At 42.7% G+C, this 13665-nt stretch overlaps 1 protein-coding gene across 12 annotated transcripts in view; it reads left to right on the top strand.

Moving 5' to 3' along the window:
- Window positions 1–10904, top strand: part of PHF20 (PHD finger protein 20) — a 69727-nt gene extending 58823 nt beyond the window's left edge. For all 12 annotated transcript variants that reach the window (XM_074605298.1, XM_074605301.1, XM_074605297.1 and 9 more), the window contains 4 exons: window positions 1401–1596; window positions 4472–4871; window positions 6215–6398; window positions 8101–10904. In XM_074605298.1, the coding sequence (XP_074461399.1) occupies window positions 1401–1596; window positions 4472–4871; window positions 6215–6398; window positions 8101–8243 (923 nt within the window). In that variant the 3' untranslated portion in view covers window positions 8244–10904. The remainder of the gene's footprint in view (window positions 1–1400; window positions 1597–4471; window positions 4872–6214; window positions 6399–8100) is intronic.
- Window positions 10905–13665: the final 2761 nt, after the last annotated feature.

Raw genomic sequence — 13665 nt, 5'->3', positions numbered from 1 at the left:
TACAGCATATCTGCTGGAAAAATTGAGCTGGAACATTTTTTTCCTTCCCTGCGTTGGTTCCTGTTTGAGAGTGTTTGGAGGTCTTGCCTCAGAACATCGATTAGTGTCCTGTACAGCCTAGTGCCTGAGTGCGCTTACAAGCGCGCTCGTTTGCTTTAACTCCTTTACTGAGACAGGGTGTTAGTATTGACTTTAACTTCGAAACTGTCATTCATGCCTACGGATGCTCGTACAGGGCATGATAGAGAAACCATTTTGCTGCTATTCTGTAACTACCATCCGAAAGCGTATCAACATCTGTGACCAAGCTCTGCTCACTTCTCGGCACAGCTTCCCAAGGGTTGTTTTGCTTCATTGTGCCAAAGTTAATCGCATGGGCAGCGTTGCAACGTAACGTGCATGTAGTGCGGTCCCTTGTGCTTGCTCTGCTGCCTAGGAACTGTTGCGTTCGGGGTGTTTTTAAGCTTCTCCTTAACTGCTGAAACTTCTAGTCGATATTAACCTGCTTATATCGGAGACTTTTTTTTGTGAATATTGTTCCGAGTCTGTGCTCCCATATTATCTCTGATTTTGTAGGGTCACTGCCTGGGCTGTATATAGGCCAGTGAATCGTGTGGTGTTGCTCAGGGTGCTGAGCATTCTTCTGGCAACAGCTGTTGTAACAATACGTTTTACAGGGTGTGGGGGGGCTTTTGTTGGGTTTTTGGCTTGGATTTTTTTGCTTGTGTTTTTGCAATTCAGCAAGCATCTGAAGTTACGCTCTTTCCTGATACTACCATTTTGCTTGGCTGCTTAAGTTACTTTTACTGATGTATTTATCACGTTTAATATAATTTCATTTCAGCTGCTGTTAATATTCTGACCTCTTAAGCTAAAATTAGCATTATTAATAGCCTGGCTTAAGCAAGTTCTCTGTCAGAACCTCATCATTGATTCCTTTAAAATTTACTTTTGGATGGCTGTACTAATACATGTATGATGCTTAAAAACAAGGCCGCTGGAGAAGGGAAGTTCACTGCCTTTTGCTGCATTTTTCTGTCTGCAGAGAGCTGTATTCAGACTGTAGCTTTAGCTATAACCATGGTTGCCAGGGAGTGTGATAACCCTGCTAACATACACTTTTCTGTGTGCATCAGCTGCCGTTACCTGTTGCGGATGTCCTTTGGAATTTGAGGTCTGAATGCTTTTTACGGTTGGGCTGTGTTTTATCGTCTCACTTCCCACTTCAAAAGTTCTTCATGTCTTCAGGGTTTTGTCTGCTATTACGGGGTCTTTATTGGTACTATCGATAAGAACAAATAAGCTGTTGCAAGACTTTGAGATAATCAGAATTACTACCAGTAATGTCAACATACCGTAGTTAATGCTGCATTTTAACACGCTCATTACTGTTGCTTTAGGTCAGAGGTCCAGCTTAAAATACTGGTATGAGAAGGAGTGGTTAAGTAATGGTCACATGCATGGCTTAGCATTTTTGGAAGAAAATTATTCCCACCAGAATGCCAAGAAGATAGTAGCCACTCACCAGCTTCTTGGCGATGTACAGAGAGTGATAGAAGTACTGCATGGACTGCAGCTGAAGATGAGCATACTACAGTAAGCAGTATTTAAGTATCAGTCGGCATGTTCTCAACGCGAATTAGATTTCAAATAGTAGAAAAATAATCAGAAATTCAGACTTGTTTTGTGCTTCTTTGTGGATGTATAATGACATAACTGAATTGCTGATGTGATCTCAGAAACGGACTTCGCTGTTTAAAAACTGTTTAAGTGTGTTGAGGAGTATAAATTGACCATGTGTGTAGAAGGGTTGGGAAAGTGTGAAGGAGAGAGGGAGAAAACTAATAACAACAGTTTCTCTTAAAGCACCTACGTAGATACAAGTAACAAGAAGAGGGTAGGCCCGTAAGCTATGGCAGCGTTCTTAAAACGCTTGCCTTTTCCATTCCAGTAATTCTAAATTATAGCTTTTCCAGCAGAAATAAAATCTTTTTGTTTGGCGTAATGTGTCGCTCTGTTGTAGCGGGAGAGCAGCCGCAGCTTCAGCAGCCTGTAGTAACTCATTTCTAGGCAAGGATTATTACAGCTATAGATGAAAAAAGTACCATGTTCTGTAGTCACTGTAGAAATCAAGTTTTCTTCATCTTCTCCTGTTTGAAGTCATCCCTGTTTTCTGATGACGGAAAAAAATCCTTCTCTAACTTGAATTCCAGCAGTTTTAAATTGTTTGAACTCCATATTTATAATTTATTAGTTGAGAAATTGCACAGCAGCAGCTATTTGGAAAGCAAAGCTTTTAGTGTTTCCAGAGTTCTTCAGAACTTTTTCCCCTTAAATTTACTCTGTAGCGATGCAGTAGGGCCGCTGGCAGTACTTGAAATGCTTTAACAGTGGAATGATGCTTAAAGCAAAAGAGCAGCAATTTTAACATAAGTTTTTGCTTTTCCATTATGGTATTCTTTAGGCAGATCTGTAAGTAACCCTTTTCCTCTTTGGAGAGGGCAGAACACAAATATTTAAGACCATTGCTTAGGCCTTTTCTGAAACAGCAAGGCTTTAGATTGTGCCTTTCCAGCTGTAGAGTAAACTGAAAATCGCATAGTACTGAGACATGGAGCACTGGGCAGGTATGTGATGCTTGTAACACGTTTTTGTTCCTTTTCTGTCCCATCCCGAAAGTTGGTGTGATGACCTGGTTTAATTAAAGATGACGCGTGGTCCTGTTAGGACCATCTTGTTAAAAACTGTAACCCCTCATTTTCTTTATTACATAAACCAGAAAGGATTTTAAAAACTGTTGAATTAGAATGACTGTATTGTTGATGCAGATCTACCAGAGGAGAGGAGAGGATTTCACAGCTGCCTGAAATTATTAGGAGAGTGTTGCTCAGTGTTTCCAGGAGGTGGCAAAGGCTCAGAAGTGACAGTGACAGCTTCGGTGCATGAGAAGGAGAATCAGCCATCAGAACGCAGTAGTTGAAAGGTTGCTCAAGTATTAAGCGCTTGAATTTTTATCTTCATGTAGATGGTGCATCATCTTTCAGTTTTCTGTCCTCTGTAAAGTTATCCCTTGCTCTTTGCTGAGCAAAACAAGGCCTTTTAGGTGTAGAATATCAGTGGAGTTGGAGTAGAAAGCTTTGGTAAATGAGCACTTGGCTTTCGTTTTCCGAGGTATGCCTTCAGAATTGCTCACCAGCGATGCCATAGACACCCGTCACTGGAGGTAGAGGTGCTTGTACACAGTGGCCTGAGCACGTCCTCGGCAGGTGTACAGACTGTCGTTGCCTCTGATAGACGCTGAAGGAACCTTAGCTGCTGTAGGACAGATTAGAAAGCAGTTACTTTGGAAGTAAAATGGCCGTGTTTTGCTGAGTGGTTCGGCTAACAGCTGGAAAAGCTGGATCAGGTTAAAGGAGTGAGTCCATCTGCCTTGTTTTCAGGGAAGCACAGAGTGGGGGTTTGGGGCAGACACCCCCTTTCTGTGCAGCTGAATGCAGGTGCTTTAGGGTCAGGATTTGCTTCTGCTGCATTCTTGCAGCCCGTAGCAGGTAAGCTGCCTACCCTTTGAAGGTAAGCAGAGTGATTCTGCTTTGCTCTCCTTTTTACTGCTGTTTTAATGCCTGACAGACATGTGGAAGGACAGTATCAGTTACAACACTCACTCTAAATTCTTCTTGTTTGGTCTTTATATCCATGTAAGAATCTGATACCTATAGCTGTCTCTGCTGCTGGAATAAATAACCCATTAGTCAATTTGAAAACACTAAAAATAAGAATTTTTGTAAGAAGCAGGTGGGGGGACTACGGTATACCAGGCAGTAGAGTTTCCTCAGCATTTTGGGATTTAAAGGAAAGTTAAAGTTTTAAGGGAAATAATAAAGAAGTTCTGCACTACCACCACCCCAAGTCCCCAGTTGTTGTTACTAGAGGGCTAAAAAAGATCAGTGGCTTGAATTTTGAAGTCTGTTTTGGGGAACTACAGGCTAATGTTTGATACTGAGTGGTTTGAGGGGTCTTTTTGTTTTACTAGTGTTTAAAACTGTTAAAATCTGAGTTTAGCTTCAGTGTATTTGACTTACCTTACTAGTACCCCAATGAAAATGAGTTTATGCTGTTAATAAATTGCAAATATTGAAGGAAAATGCTCCTTCAATGGCAACATTGGTGAAAAGTTGTATGTATCTATTGGAAATATATTCTCAACTTTTTTCGTAATGCCAACACTGGGCTTATATACCATGTTATAGAACTGAAAATAGCGAACATAACAGAACATTGTAGAAAGACACATAAATGAGGTCAGTGAAATTATATTATTTCAGAATATTGGGGATTTTTTTTAACTGATTATGATGGCTAAAGCATGTAGTAGTTCAAATATTCTTACTTAATTTCTTTATGTAATAGGATAGTTTGGTCAGTCACTTTGACGTTTAAATTTCGGTGGTTTACTTTTTTTATGTTTAAACAGAAGTAAAGAACATCCTGACCTAAAGCTTTGGTGCCACCCATGGAAGCACATTACAGTGGATGAAAAAATTCATACAAAGCACATCATTCACATTGAGGAAGACTGTTGCAAAGAGGAGACGACAAGTTACAGAACTTGGAATGGGACAGTTGAGAAACCCTCAACTATTCCTTCCGTGGAGGAATCTTACATTACGAGTGAACACTGTTACCAGAAGCCTCGAGCCTACTACCCTGCAATAGAGCAGAGACTGGTTGTGGAAACAAGAGGTTCAGCCATGGATGATGGAGTAAACAGAATAAGGGAAAACGGGGATGATGCCCTGTCGGAGAGATTTGGCTGGAATCTGGACCGAGAAATATGCAAGATGGAAAACGAATCCAAACACAATTACTCTAAGGTATTTGTATTGATTTTCTCCTGTACTGTTAAATTTAAGTTGCCAGTTCAAATTAAAACAATAGACACCATCAGCCCCTCCACTTCAAATAAAAATTTAAAAAAAAAAAAAGGCAGGTTGAAGAGGACTTCTGGACCTTTAATCATCTGCATAGTCTGTGGAACACGCGTTATGGTCCACTGGCAGTTCATTGCTGCTTAGTTTTATGTGTGTTGAATGTAAAAATAAACACTAGCAGAAGAATAGAGAGAGAACAAGGCAAGCATATATGGTACTACTGAATACACTGGTATTCCACCTTTTAGTTATTTCCATCTCATTCCCATGTTGCTTTTAATAGTTACATTAACTAAATTAGTTCCGTGTTCCTCAGGCAGCATTTCATGGTGGGGGAAAAAAAAGAGGAGCACCCTGAACTGAGTTTTTAAGAATGATCACCATGGAACACTCCTGTATCGTACTCTTCCTACTGGAGCACTCCAGTTTGATCTTTTCGACTGTTAATTCTCATTGTCAGGTCTCTGAGACCTGCCTTTCTACACCCCAATGCAAAAATTTTCCTTCAATTAGTTAGTGCCACATCATATGAAATACAGTTTGACAGATGTTGGGAAGCATCTGGGAAATACTGACCTGCCTTTTTTCAGGTTAGAAGGTTATTTAGTTTTTATTTTATACATATGTAAGCTGTAATTTATGTCCTTTTTAACTTCTCTCAATTGAGATTACTTTATTTCCGAGAAAGGCATATATTTCAGTTCCGCAGTCTTTTAGGAGCTGTCTTCTAAATCCTGTCGTATTTCAGCAGAATTATGAAAAAAGTAGGGGAGTGGAATCAATACTGCTGACAGTGTAGTCAAGTTTTGTAACTGGTGGTAATGTTTGGGGGTTTTTTCTAGATGCTTCAATGAAAGTTTTAGTAGAATTGAGATTAGATTCCTTCTAATTCCTTCTCACTGCAAAATCATTTGCTCTTTAGTTGATTACGGTCATGTTAAAAGTGGCTTTAATGTTCCCTAGGATGCACAGATTAAGTGCCGTATCTTCCAGCTGGAAGCTGGCGGGGAGCTAGATACACGTATATATGCTATTTTTTGAAAATCAGATGCTTGTGAAGTGCAAAGAATAGGTCTTGGCAAAATACCTATAAAAGCACGTCTGTATTTAGATCCTCTTGCCCAAACTGCTTGATATTTGTGTATGAGCTCTTCTCTGTGTCTCTCTATCCTCCGCTAACCTAAGATTAGTTGAGCAATTAGCTTGGGTAACTGTAAGGAGCCAGACAGTCTGGCTCTCCAGTTCTGTTTCACTGTTACAAATATTAATGCGTGTATTTCTGCTAGGTAAGAGAGTCCGTCTCTAAGAAAGTCTCTCCAGAGGAAGCTATTGAAATGAAATTGCTGGAAAAAGACAAAGAAGGAGTTGTGAACTCGCAGCTACAGTGGCAGCTGAATCTTTTAGCTCATGTGGAATCTCTGCAAGATGAAGTCATACACAGAATGGATTTCATTGAGAAGGAGCTAGATGGTAGGTAACATTATTCGATTTCAAAAGCTAACTGTATTTAACTGAATTACCTGTTCAAAACATGTTAACTTGGATTTTACTTCTGCAGACCTACAAAGAGACAATCGTTGCTTTGTCAGAAGTACTGCGTGTACAGACATGCTGCTGGGCTTGGGGGGAGTGGATTTTAAAACAAAGATCAAATTAAAACTGAACGGAATTCTATAGAAAAAGTTCCAGTGAGAACACACCTAAATACTTGCATCAGATGATGATGATGTAGTGGAATATCTTCCATTTCTTTTTGCTTTCAGGTTTTTTGTCATTTTTTTCATAGCTCTTCTGTGTACCTGAACTTCCCTGTTCTTCAGGGCTTTGCTGTCTGTGTTAGCCTATGCTAGGAGGCCTCTTTGGTGCACAAGGCTCTTGTCTTTTCCTGTCTCTTCCAAATTCTTTACTTAAGTGTCTCCTTGAATTTTTTTTTCCTAGTAATAGAAAATTTCTAAACCCTTTATGTGTTTCTTTGAACAATCCAGGATAGTTCTTTTCCTTAATATCTTTTAAGCCTGACCATTTGGTTGTGTAGTGGTTACAACGCAAGGGTATTGGGAATCTAACCTTTGCCAAAGTAAAACTCCTCTCTTTGTAGTTCAGTAAGGTACCGAAAGATTGAACAAATGAAGGCATAATTCAGGTAATGAAGGTCAATGAGGCCTGTAATCATAATGCCTGTTTCATAAACGGAGAAGCTCTGGTTCACAAAGGTCAGGCGGCTTCTATCTGCTGTTGAGCTGGAGGGCTGCTCAGAGCATTGCTGCTCTCATCAGTAACTCGTATTTCAAGGCTGGATGTGTCATACTTGGGTAGTGCCCACCAGTTCCTCGGCAGATATGGCCCTTAGGCTGAACTAGCCTGTTGATCTCGTTAGTGGCAATGGCCACTGCTGCTTCTCTTGGCACATGTGTTCTGTCTTCAGGGCTTCAGTCTCCTTCGGCAGTACTGTCCTGTCCCATGAACTGATCACAGGTCAGTCTGACCACCTTTCTTGTGGTCATATTACATTGTCGCCCGAGTTGTCTTTTGGTCAGTAGTATTTCTGGTTCTTGTTTCCCGCTGAGAAGCTTTAGAACAGGAATTCACTTTGTTTGTGCGCTAGTCTGCTGCCTGTGCTTTTGGATTACATCCCCGTTTTCTGTTACCTAGTTCTCCCATGGGGAATCTATCTTCTGTTCTTCTCTTCAGGATTCGATCCTGCTCTGGTGGGAGGTGTCCCTGCCCAGGGCAGGGGGGTTGGAACTAGATGATCTTTAAGGTCCTTTCCAACCCGAACCATTCTGTGATTCTCTCTTGGCCAATTGTATCCTGTATTGATGGCAGACTTCTTCCATTAGCGTAGTCCTACCCTTTTAGGATCTTCACAATATCTAGCCCCGAATTTTCCTTCCTTGCTTTCTGCTAGGAACACCTGCTTGCTTTTTTCTCTTCTCCTTCCCCCCTGCTCCCCCCACCCCCGCCCCGAATAATTTTGTCATGTATCAAAAGCTATTTGCAAAGACTGGTGTGAGGAGCCCGGTTTTCTGATTTCTCAAATGCTGTGTGTTTAAAAACATTGCCCACCGCGCTCTCAAGATTCCCAAAAGATTTAAAGAATTCCCATCTTGTGACTTAAAGTTATCAATTTGTTGAGAACTGGAATAGTGACAGATTTGTTTTTTCTCTGCAGTTTTGGAGAGTTGGCTGGATTATACAGGAGAGCTGGAACCGCCAGAACCACTAGCTCGACTCCCACAACTCAAACATTGTATAAAGCAGCTTATAACGGACCTAGGCAAAGTGCAACAGATAGCGCTTTGCTGCTCAACATGAGACTAGAACGTGTCGGAGACTCACTGAGTGTGAAGTTGGAGCATCTGATGTGAACAGCTCTGTGTATTTAAATGAAATTAGCATGCTGGTTGCATGTGATGCAGATTGACTTCAGGGATTTGTGAAGAAGTGCTGTTCAAAGAACAGCAAGAAGGTTATTTTATCTCCTCATAATTTTGAGTTTATTAGGCAATTGAAACGATACGGAAGAGGTCATACTGTTGTCTTCAGAGCTCGCGTGTTGGTTGATGAATTACACTTAAATTTTCACTCCTTACAAGTTGCTCATTGAAATAATAGACTGTTTCGTAATTAAATTGACTAAAAATTGTGCCACTGAAGAACAGAGTTCTAAGAGCCAAAAATGTTTAGTTGACGGAAGTTGTAAATAACTTTGCATAGTTTAAGTGACATGTCATGTTCTATTCCTTCTGGTTTATGCATAATAGCACACAGTATTTAATCATTAGGAAATGTTGTAACAGTTTTCAGGCTTAGTAAGTATGAATGTCCAGCTCTTAACTATAAAGTGTTAGGTGGAGGTTTGCAAGTAACAGTGGCCTAAACCCCACTTTTCTTACGTTAAATAATGTAGCAGAAGGTCACAGGTGGATTGCACTTACTTTCAGAATAAATGATTGTTTTCCATATTTATCCTGTCGCTATCACACGACTTGGTACTGGGGAAACCCGTTGACGGCGTGTTTATGTGTGTTCTTGAGCTCTTAAACACGGCCACGCTGTGCCTCCTGAAGCAGTGCTGGTGGGACACCCTTGTTGGGGCAGTATGAAATACTGCCGCCGGGAGACTGCGCTCGGAGTTCCGGACTTCAGCGAGGTCTGTAATGGACGTTACGTAGTTTTCTACCCATTTGTTAATAACTGCCATTCCGGTTATATTTTGAAATGTAGACTTTTTTCAATACTCTGAACGTGTTTATTGTAAAGACTTACTCTGAATGTGTGGTTTTGGGAATCAGTTTATTTTATATTTGTGTAAATAAAGCCTCAAGATCTATGCATGAGGTACTGTCCTCGCAGACAGTGAGTGGGTTGTTATCTTAAACGGTGTATGTTCACAGAGTCCCTTTTTATACCTTAAGATTTAATTTTTTTGGTTTGTATTACTTTGTGAGAGCAAGGTGAAAATGCTGCTTATGTTAAAGTCACGTTATACAGTACCTTTTGAAATGTTGGTGTATTGTAAGTATTTGAGACGTTAAAAGTCTTTCAGCTGCAGATCATAGCTCCATAAATAATGGTTGTGACTATTTTCTTTCCCGAACGTTGCTGAGTTAAGCTCACAGTGGAAAATGGTAGGCTGTTGTTGCAGTGAGAGGGTGTCCTTTACAAGTTGAATTTGTTACCCTGGCTTTACTGCGTGTTGATGGTACCACCAAAGGGTAAAGTTTACGCACAGTTGTAATTGAAAGGCCCGTAGCTGTACAAATTACTGATTTTGGATATGAATCTCTCGCATTTGTATACTGCAAAGAATAATGTAAACTTGAAATATCCAACGTTATTGTAGGAGTTAACGGTATCTACACAGTGAGTGTTTTATTTCCTTCAGAAAACAAAATAATTGAGCTATTCTGAGTAGTAACTAAGGCTGTTGTGCCAAGACTCACTTCAGGGAATAATTTGTCTCCCAGTTTTATAGTACTAGTTGGCGTATAGTGAATACAACGTATGTACAGCAGAAAAATAAACTTATTTTTCTGTAACATGATCGGAATAAAGCTTACATGATATTTAAGAATCACTTTGCTCTCTGAAAATGAGACCAATGCTTATACCTTGTCTCATTCCTGTTAGTGGCACCTGAATTCATGTATACTGTCTAGTAACTCCAGAGCAGGCAGCAGTAACCAGACAAGCAGCGCAGCGTCAGAAGGAGCGCCCCAGCCGACTCGGAAGGTTTTTGGGTGGTTTCAGTTGACATCGACCAGAAGGGCGTTCCTCGGTTGAAATCTGTAAAGCAAGCACTCCGACCAGGCGTCTCTCGGGGAGCATCGCTGCGGTGTTAACCAGGCAGCTGTGCTTACGGTTTGAGGGTGTGAAAGCAGTTCAGTCCCTGAGCAGACTCTTCACTCCTGAGTGGAATGTCCTCTTCCCAAGCAATTGCCTTTTGTGTGTGTGTTTGTACCTTTTTACTTTGCCAGTTTGTTTTTGCTCAGGGCAGTACTTCAGATTTGGAAGAAAAGGTGGTTCTGATGGGTGGATCAAATGACAAAATACTGGAGACTTGTTTTCCTTTTAGTAGAGCTAGGGAGGCCCTTGCAGATAAAGACTGAAGATATTTATTTAAAATAGAGTAGCATTTCTCGTGTTCGGGAAAGATTCTTTATTGTGCTCTGCCTGGATTCATTTTTGTCCCTGTTTTTGCAAGTTTCCACATTGTTATTTCTTAGTGCGGACCAACTGTTCGGTCTGGCAGGTCACTTTTTTTGTTTCTTTGAATCACTGGTAAGTGAATGCAACGTGGAGCCTTGATGAAATGAGCATACATTGCACTGTGGATACATATTTGTCTTTGTTTATGCACTATTAGAACCGAGGGCGCTGTATATAGAATTTTGCTTTGGAGCAATATTTGCAAAACTTGAAAACTTCTGTATCTTGGTGTTTGGAATAAATAAATAGGTTTTTGTTGGTTAAGTCTTAGTAAAGTCTGTTTCAATTAATGATTCTTCGGTAAAATAATTCTGGGCTTTTTTTCTTCACGTAGCATCGAAATGCAGGTACTGTCGTTTGACAGGAGGCGTGCGTATGAGAATTCTGCGCTGGGAGAGGAGCGTGAAGCCAGGATGCTCGTTCCAGGGCTGCAGAGACACCTGAAGGCGTAGCTTCCCTGCACAGTCCCCAAGAGAGATGAATTGGGACAAGTGCTGTCAGCCGTACAGTGCAAACTGCAGAGAGGAAAAATACGTCATTTCTATACAATTTTCAGGTGGAAATGTGTTGTGCCCGTGCAGCAGCGGGCTAGCAGTTGATGCTCAAGTAGGTTTGGGAGGGCTGAGCCGGAAGGGAGCAAGGCGCTGGAGCTGCGCGTGTGACGTTCTGCGAGCTGCTGTCGTACGGCTGGGCAGCAGCAGCAACCTTGCTGTAGCCGCTGCGTGTTTGCGGTGTGAGGGAGTGCTGCTTCAGCGTTAATGCCAAGGAAGGAGCTTTAGATGTATTTAAACAATCCATACGGAAAATGCGTAGGCGTGGGAAGGGGAGAAGCTGGGAAGCGTTGGAGAGAAAGTCTACCTGGTACAGGGTGGGCCTGAAGGCAGGGGCAGGCATTGATGCACCTCCAGCTGCATTTCTGGTTCCATCTCTTCCCCTCTAGTTTCCCCAGCAGGAGGAAAACAAGTTTATTCCTTTGTCCTTTCCTAATTTCAAAACAAGATTCCTGTAAAACTCCTAGATTTTAAGGCTAGAGGGCGCATCGCTCTGCTAGATCCCAGCTTGTGAAGCCTGGAGAAACTGAGGGCAGGCACGGGCATGTGTTTCATGGTTTGATCGGATCGTGTAGGTCTCTACTGATCACTTAAATGTCAACATCAGGTTTTGAAGATGTGATCCGAATTTGAAATAATTTGATGAAATGGGTGCTGTGGCTAGCCGTGTTTCTGGGAATGTGTCTCCTGGGTTTGGTTTGGGGTTTGTTTTTTTAGGTATTTGTTGTAGGTTTTCTGTTTGTTTGGTTTTTGACCTGCTTGATCTTAAGACTTGTAGGGGCAGGCTCACATCGGGAAGGAGTTGCGAAGCCATCTGTGAGCCTTCATATGGATAGATTCACCTTGGAGTTCCTCAGCCTAAGAAATCTGACACAACCATTTGAATATTCTTGCTGGTATTTGTCCAGAACATCACCTCTTCTAATTGCATGATCTGCTGTTGATCATCGTCCAGACCATGGATCTTGTTCGTGCTCATCATGGTGCTAGAGTACCATTGCTGCCGCTGCAGCCCTGGTGTTTCATCACATTGCAAAAGCGTCCACGACTGATCCTTGGGTTGGCTTTTCCAGTGGCGACGTGGAGCACCTCAAGCTATTACGGTTATTTTGAAGAGTATCTAATATCTTCGTACTAATCCTTCTGTGTTTGTGTAGCAACTCTCTTGCGAAGGGGGGAAAAAAACCCAGTACAGCTAACCGGAAATGTCCGTGTTCAAATAGGCAGGTAGTTAAAAACAGAAAATACCGTGGTTTTCTCCTGTTTGCAGACAGCAAAACAGACCAAACCAACAAAGAAGCTGGAACTTGTCGTGTTCTGCCTGCAGGGTGTTTCTGCGGGTGGTGCTTGTGTGCCGTCGAGGTGTTCGGTCAGTAAAGGCTGAATGATGCCACAGTCCTGGTTTAACACTGCACACTAAGTTGTCAAGGATGGCGTGGGCCCCGTTTCCCATTGTTTAGGGATGTTGGGTGCGTTGGGCTCAGGAGGAGGAGAGGAGTTGTGTGCACCTCCTGAGCTTTCAGACTGGTGGCTTTATGCAGGTTGAGTACATACGCTGTTGCAAGAGTCACCAAGGGAAGGACCTGCTCATGAAGTGGTGGGTTTTCGTACCCTCGTGACAAGTGGAGTAATGGATTGCTCAATGCCACACTGAATCTAGGCTCCAGAAACGGCTGCATCCTCTGAACAGCGCTCCAAAGCTACTGGAGATACTTTGGCTACTTTGCAGCTCCCCCAGAGGAGTCCCTTTGCTCCCTGCAAATGCTGGTGAAAGAATGCTCTTGTGAAAGAGATGCACACGCACTCTGGTTTCAGGTGGCAGAGCATAGGCTTGTATGGCAAGGTTGCACATCTGGATGTCACTAAGTACGTGTCACCTCAGAGGAGGTCAGTGACAAAGCTGTCGGAGGAGGTCAGTGCTCTCCACAGTACGGCTGATCTGGCTGAAGTGCCCGCAGCTCTGCAAGCTTGGTGTGCCCCTGACACGGCGGAGAGCATCTGAGAAGCTTCTATTCCCATGAGTGTCCTGGGCACTTGGAGCAACTCTGGTGAGGACAGTCCCTGTCCTTGCTGAGTCTCCGTGGCCACCCACCCTTGGGGGCTGAGGCAGCTAGCAGGTCCTCTGCTGCTCTGGAACCAGTGGATCTCCTCGGGGCTTGTTCTGTCCCTTCGCAGCTTTCAGCATCCCAGTCCCGTGCTGCCCTCCCCTGTCTGGGGAGAGAGCTACTGCTGGGAGATGTTGGGACCGGCCTCTGCCTCTTCCACTGTTAAAAGAACCTGGTTTGGCATCTGGCTTTTGCCCTCCGCTGCCCAGTATGCCACCTCCCCGCTGCTCTGGGGGCCTCAGAAGATGTTCCCCAGCATGAGTGAAGTGTGCCCAGAAAAGGGAACAATGGTGGGGCTGGGAAGGAGGAGGGCTTGGAGGCTGCCAGTGCTGGGGAAGGATTCAAATAGGCTTTCCAGCCAGGTATTTC

The sequence above is a fragment of the Larus michahellis genome, chromosome 12 (genome assembly GCF_964199755.1).
Source record: "Larus michahellis chromosome 12, bLarMic1.1, whole genome shotgun sequence".
NCBI lineage: Eukaryota > Metazoa > Chordata > Aves > Charadriiformes > Laridae > Larus > Larus michahellis.
The sequence above is the reverse complement of the archived record's forward strand: the minus strand, read 5'-3'. Positions and strand labels throughout refer to the sequence as shown.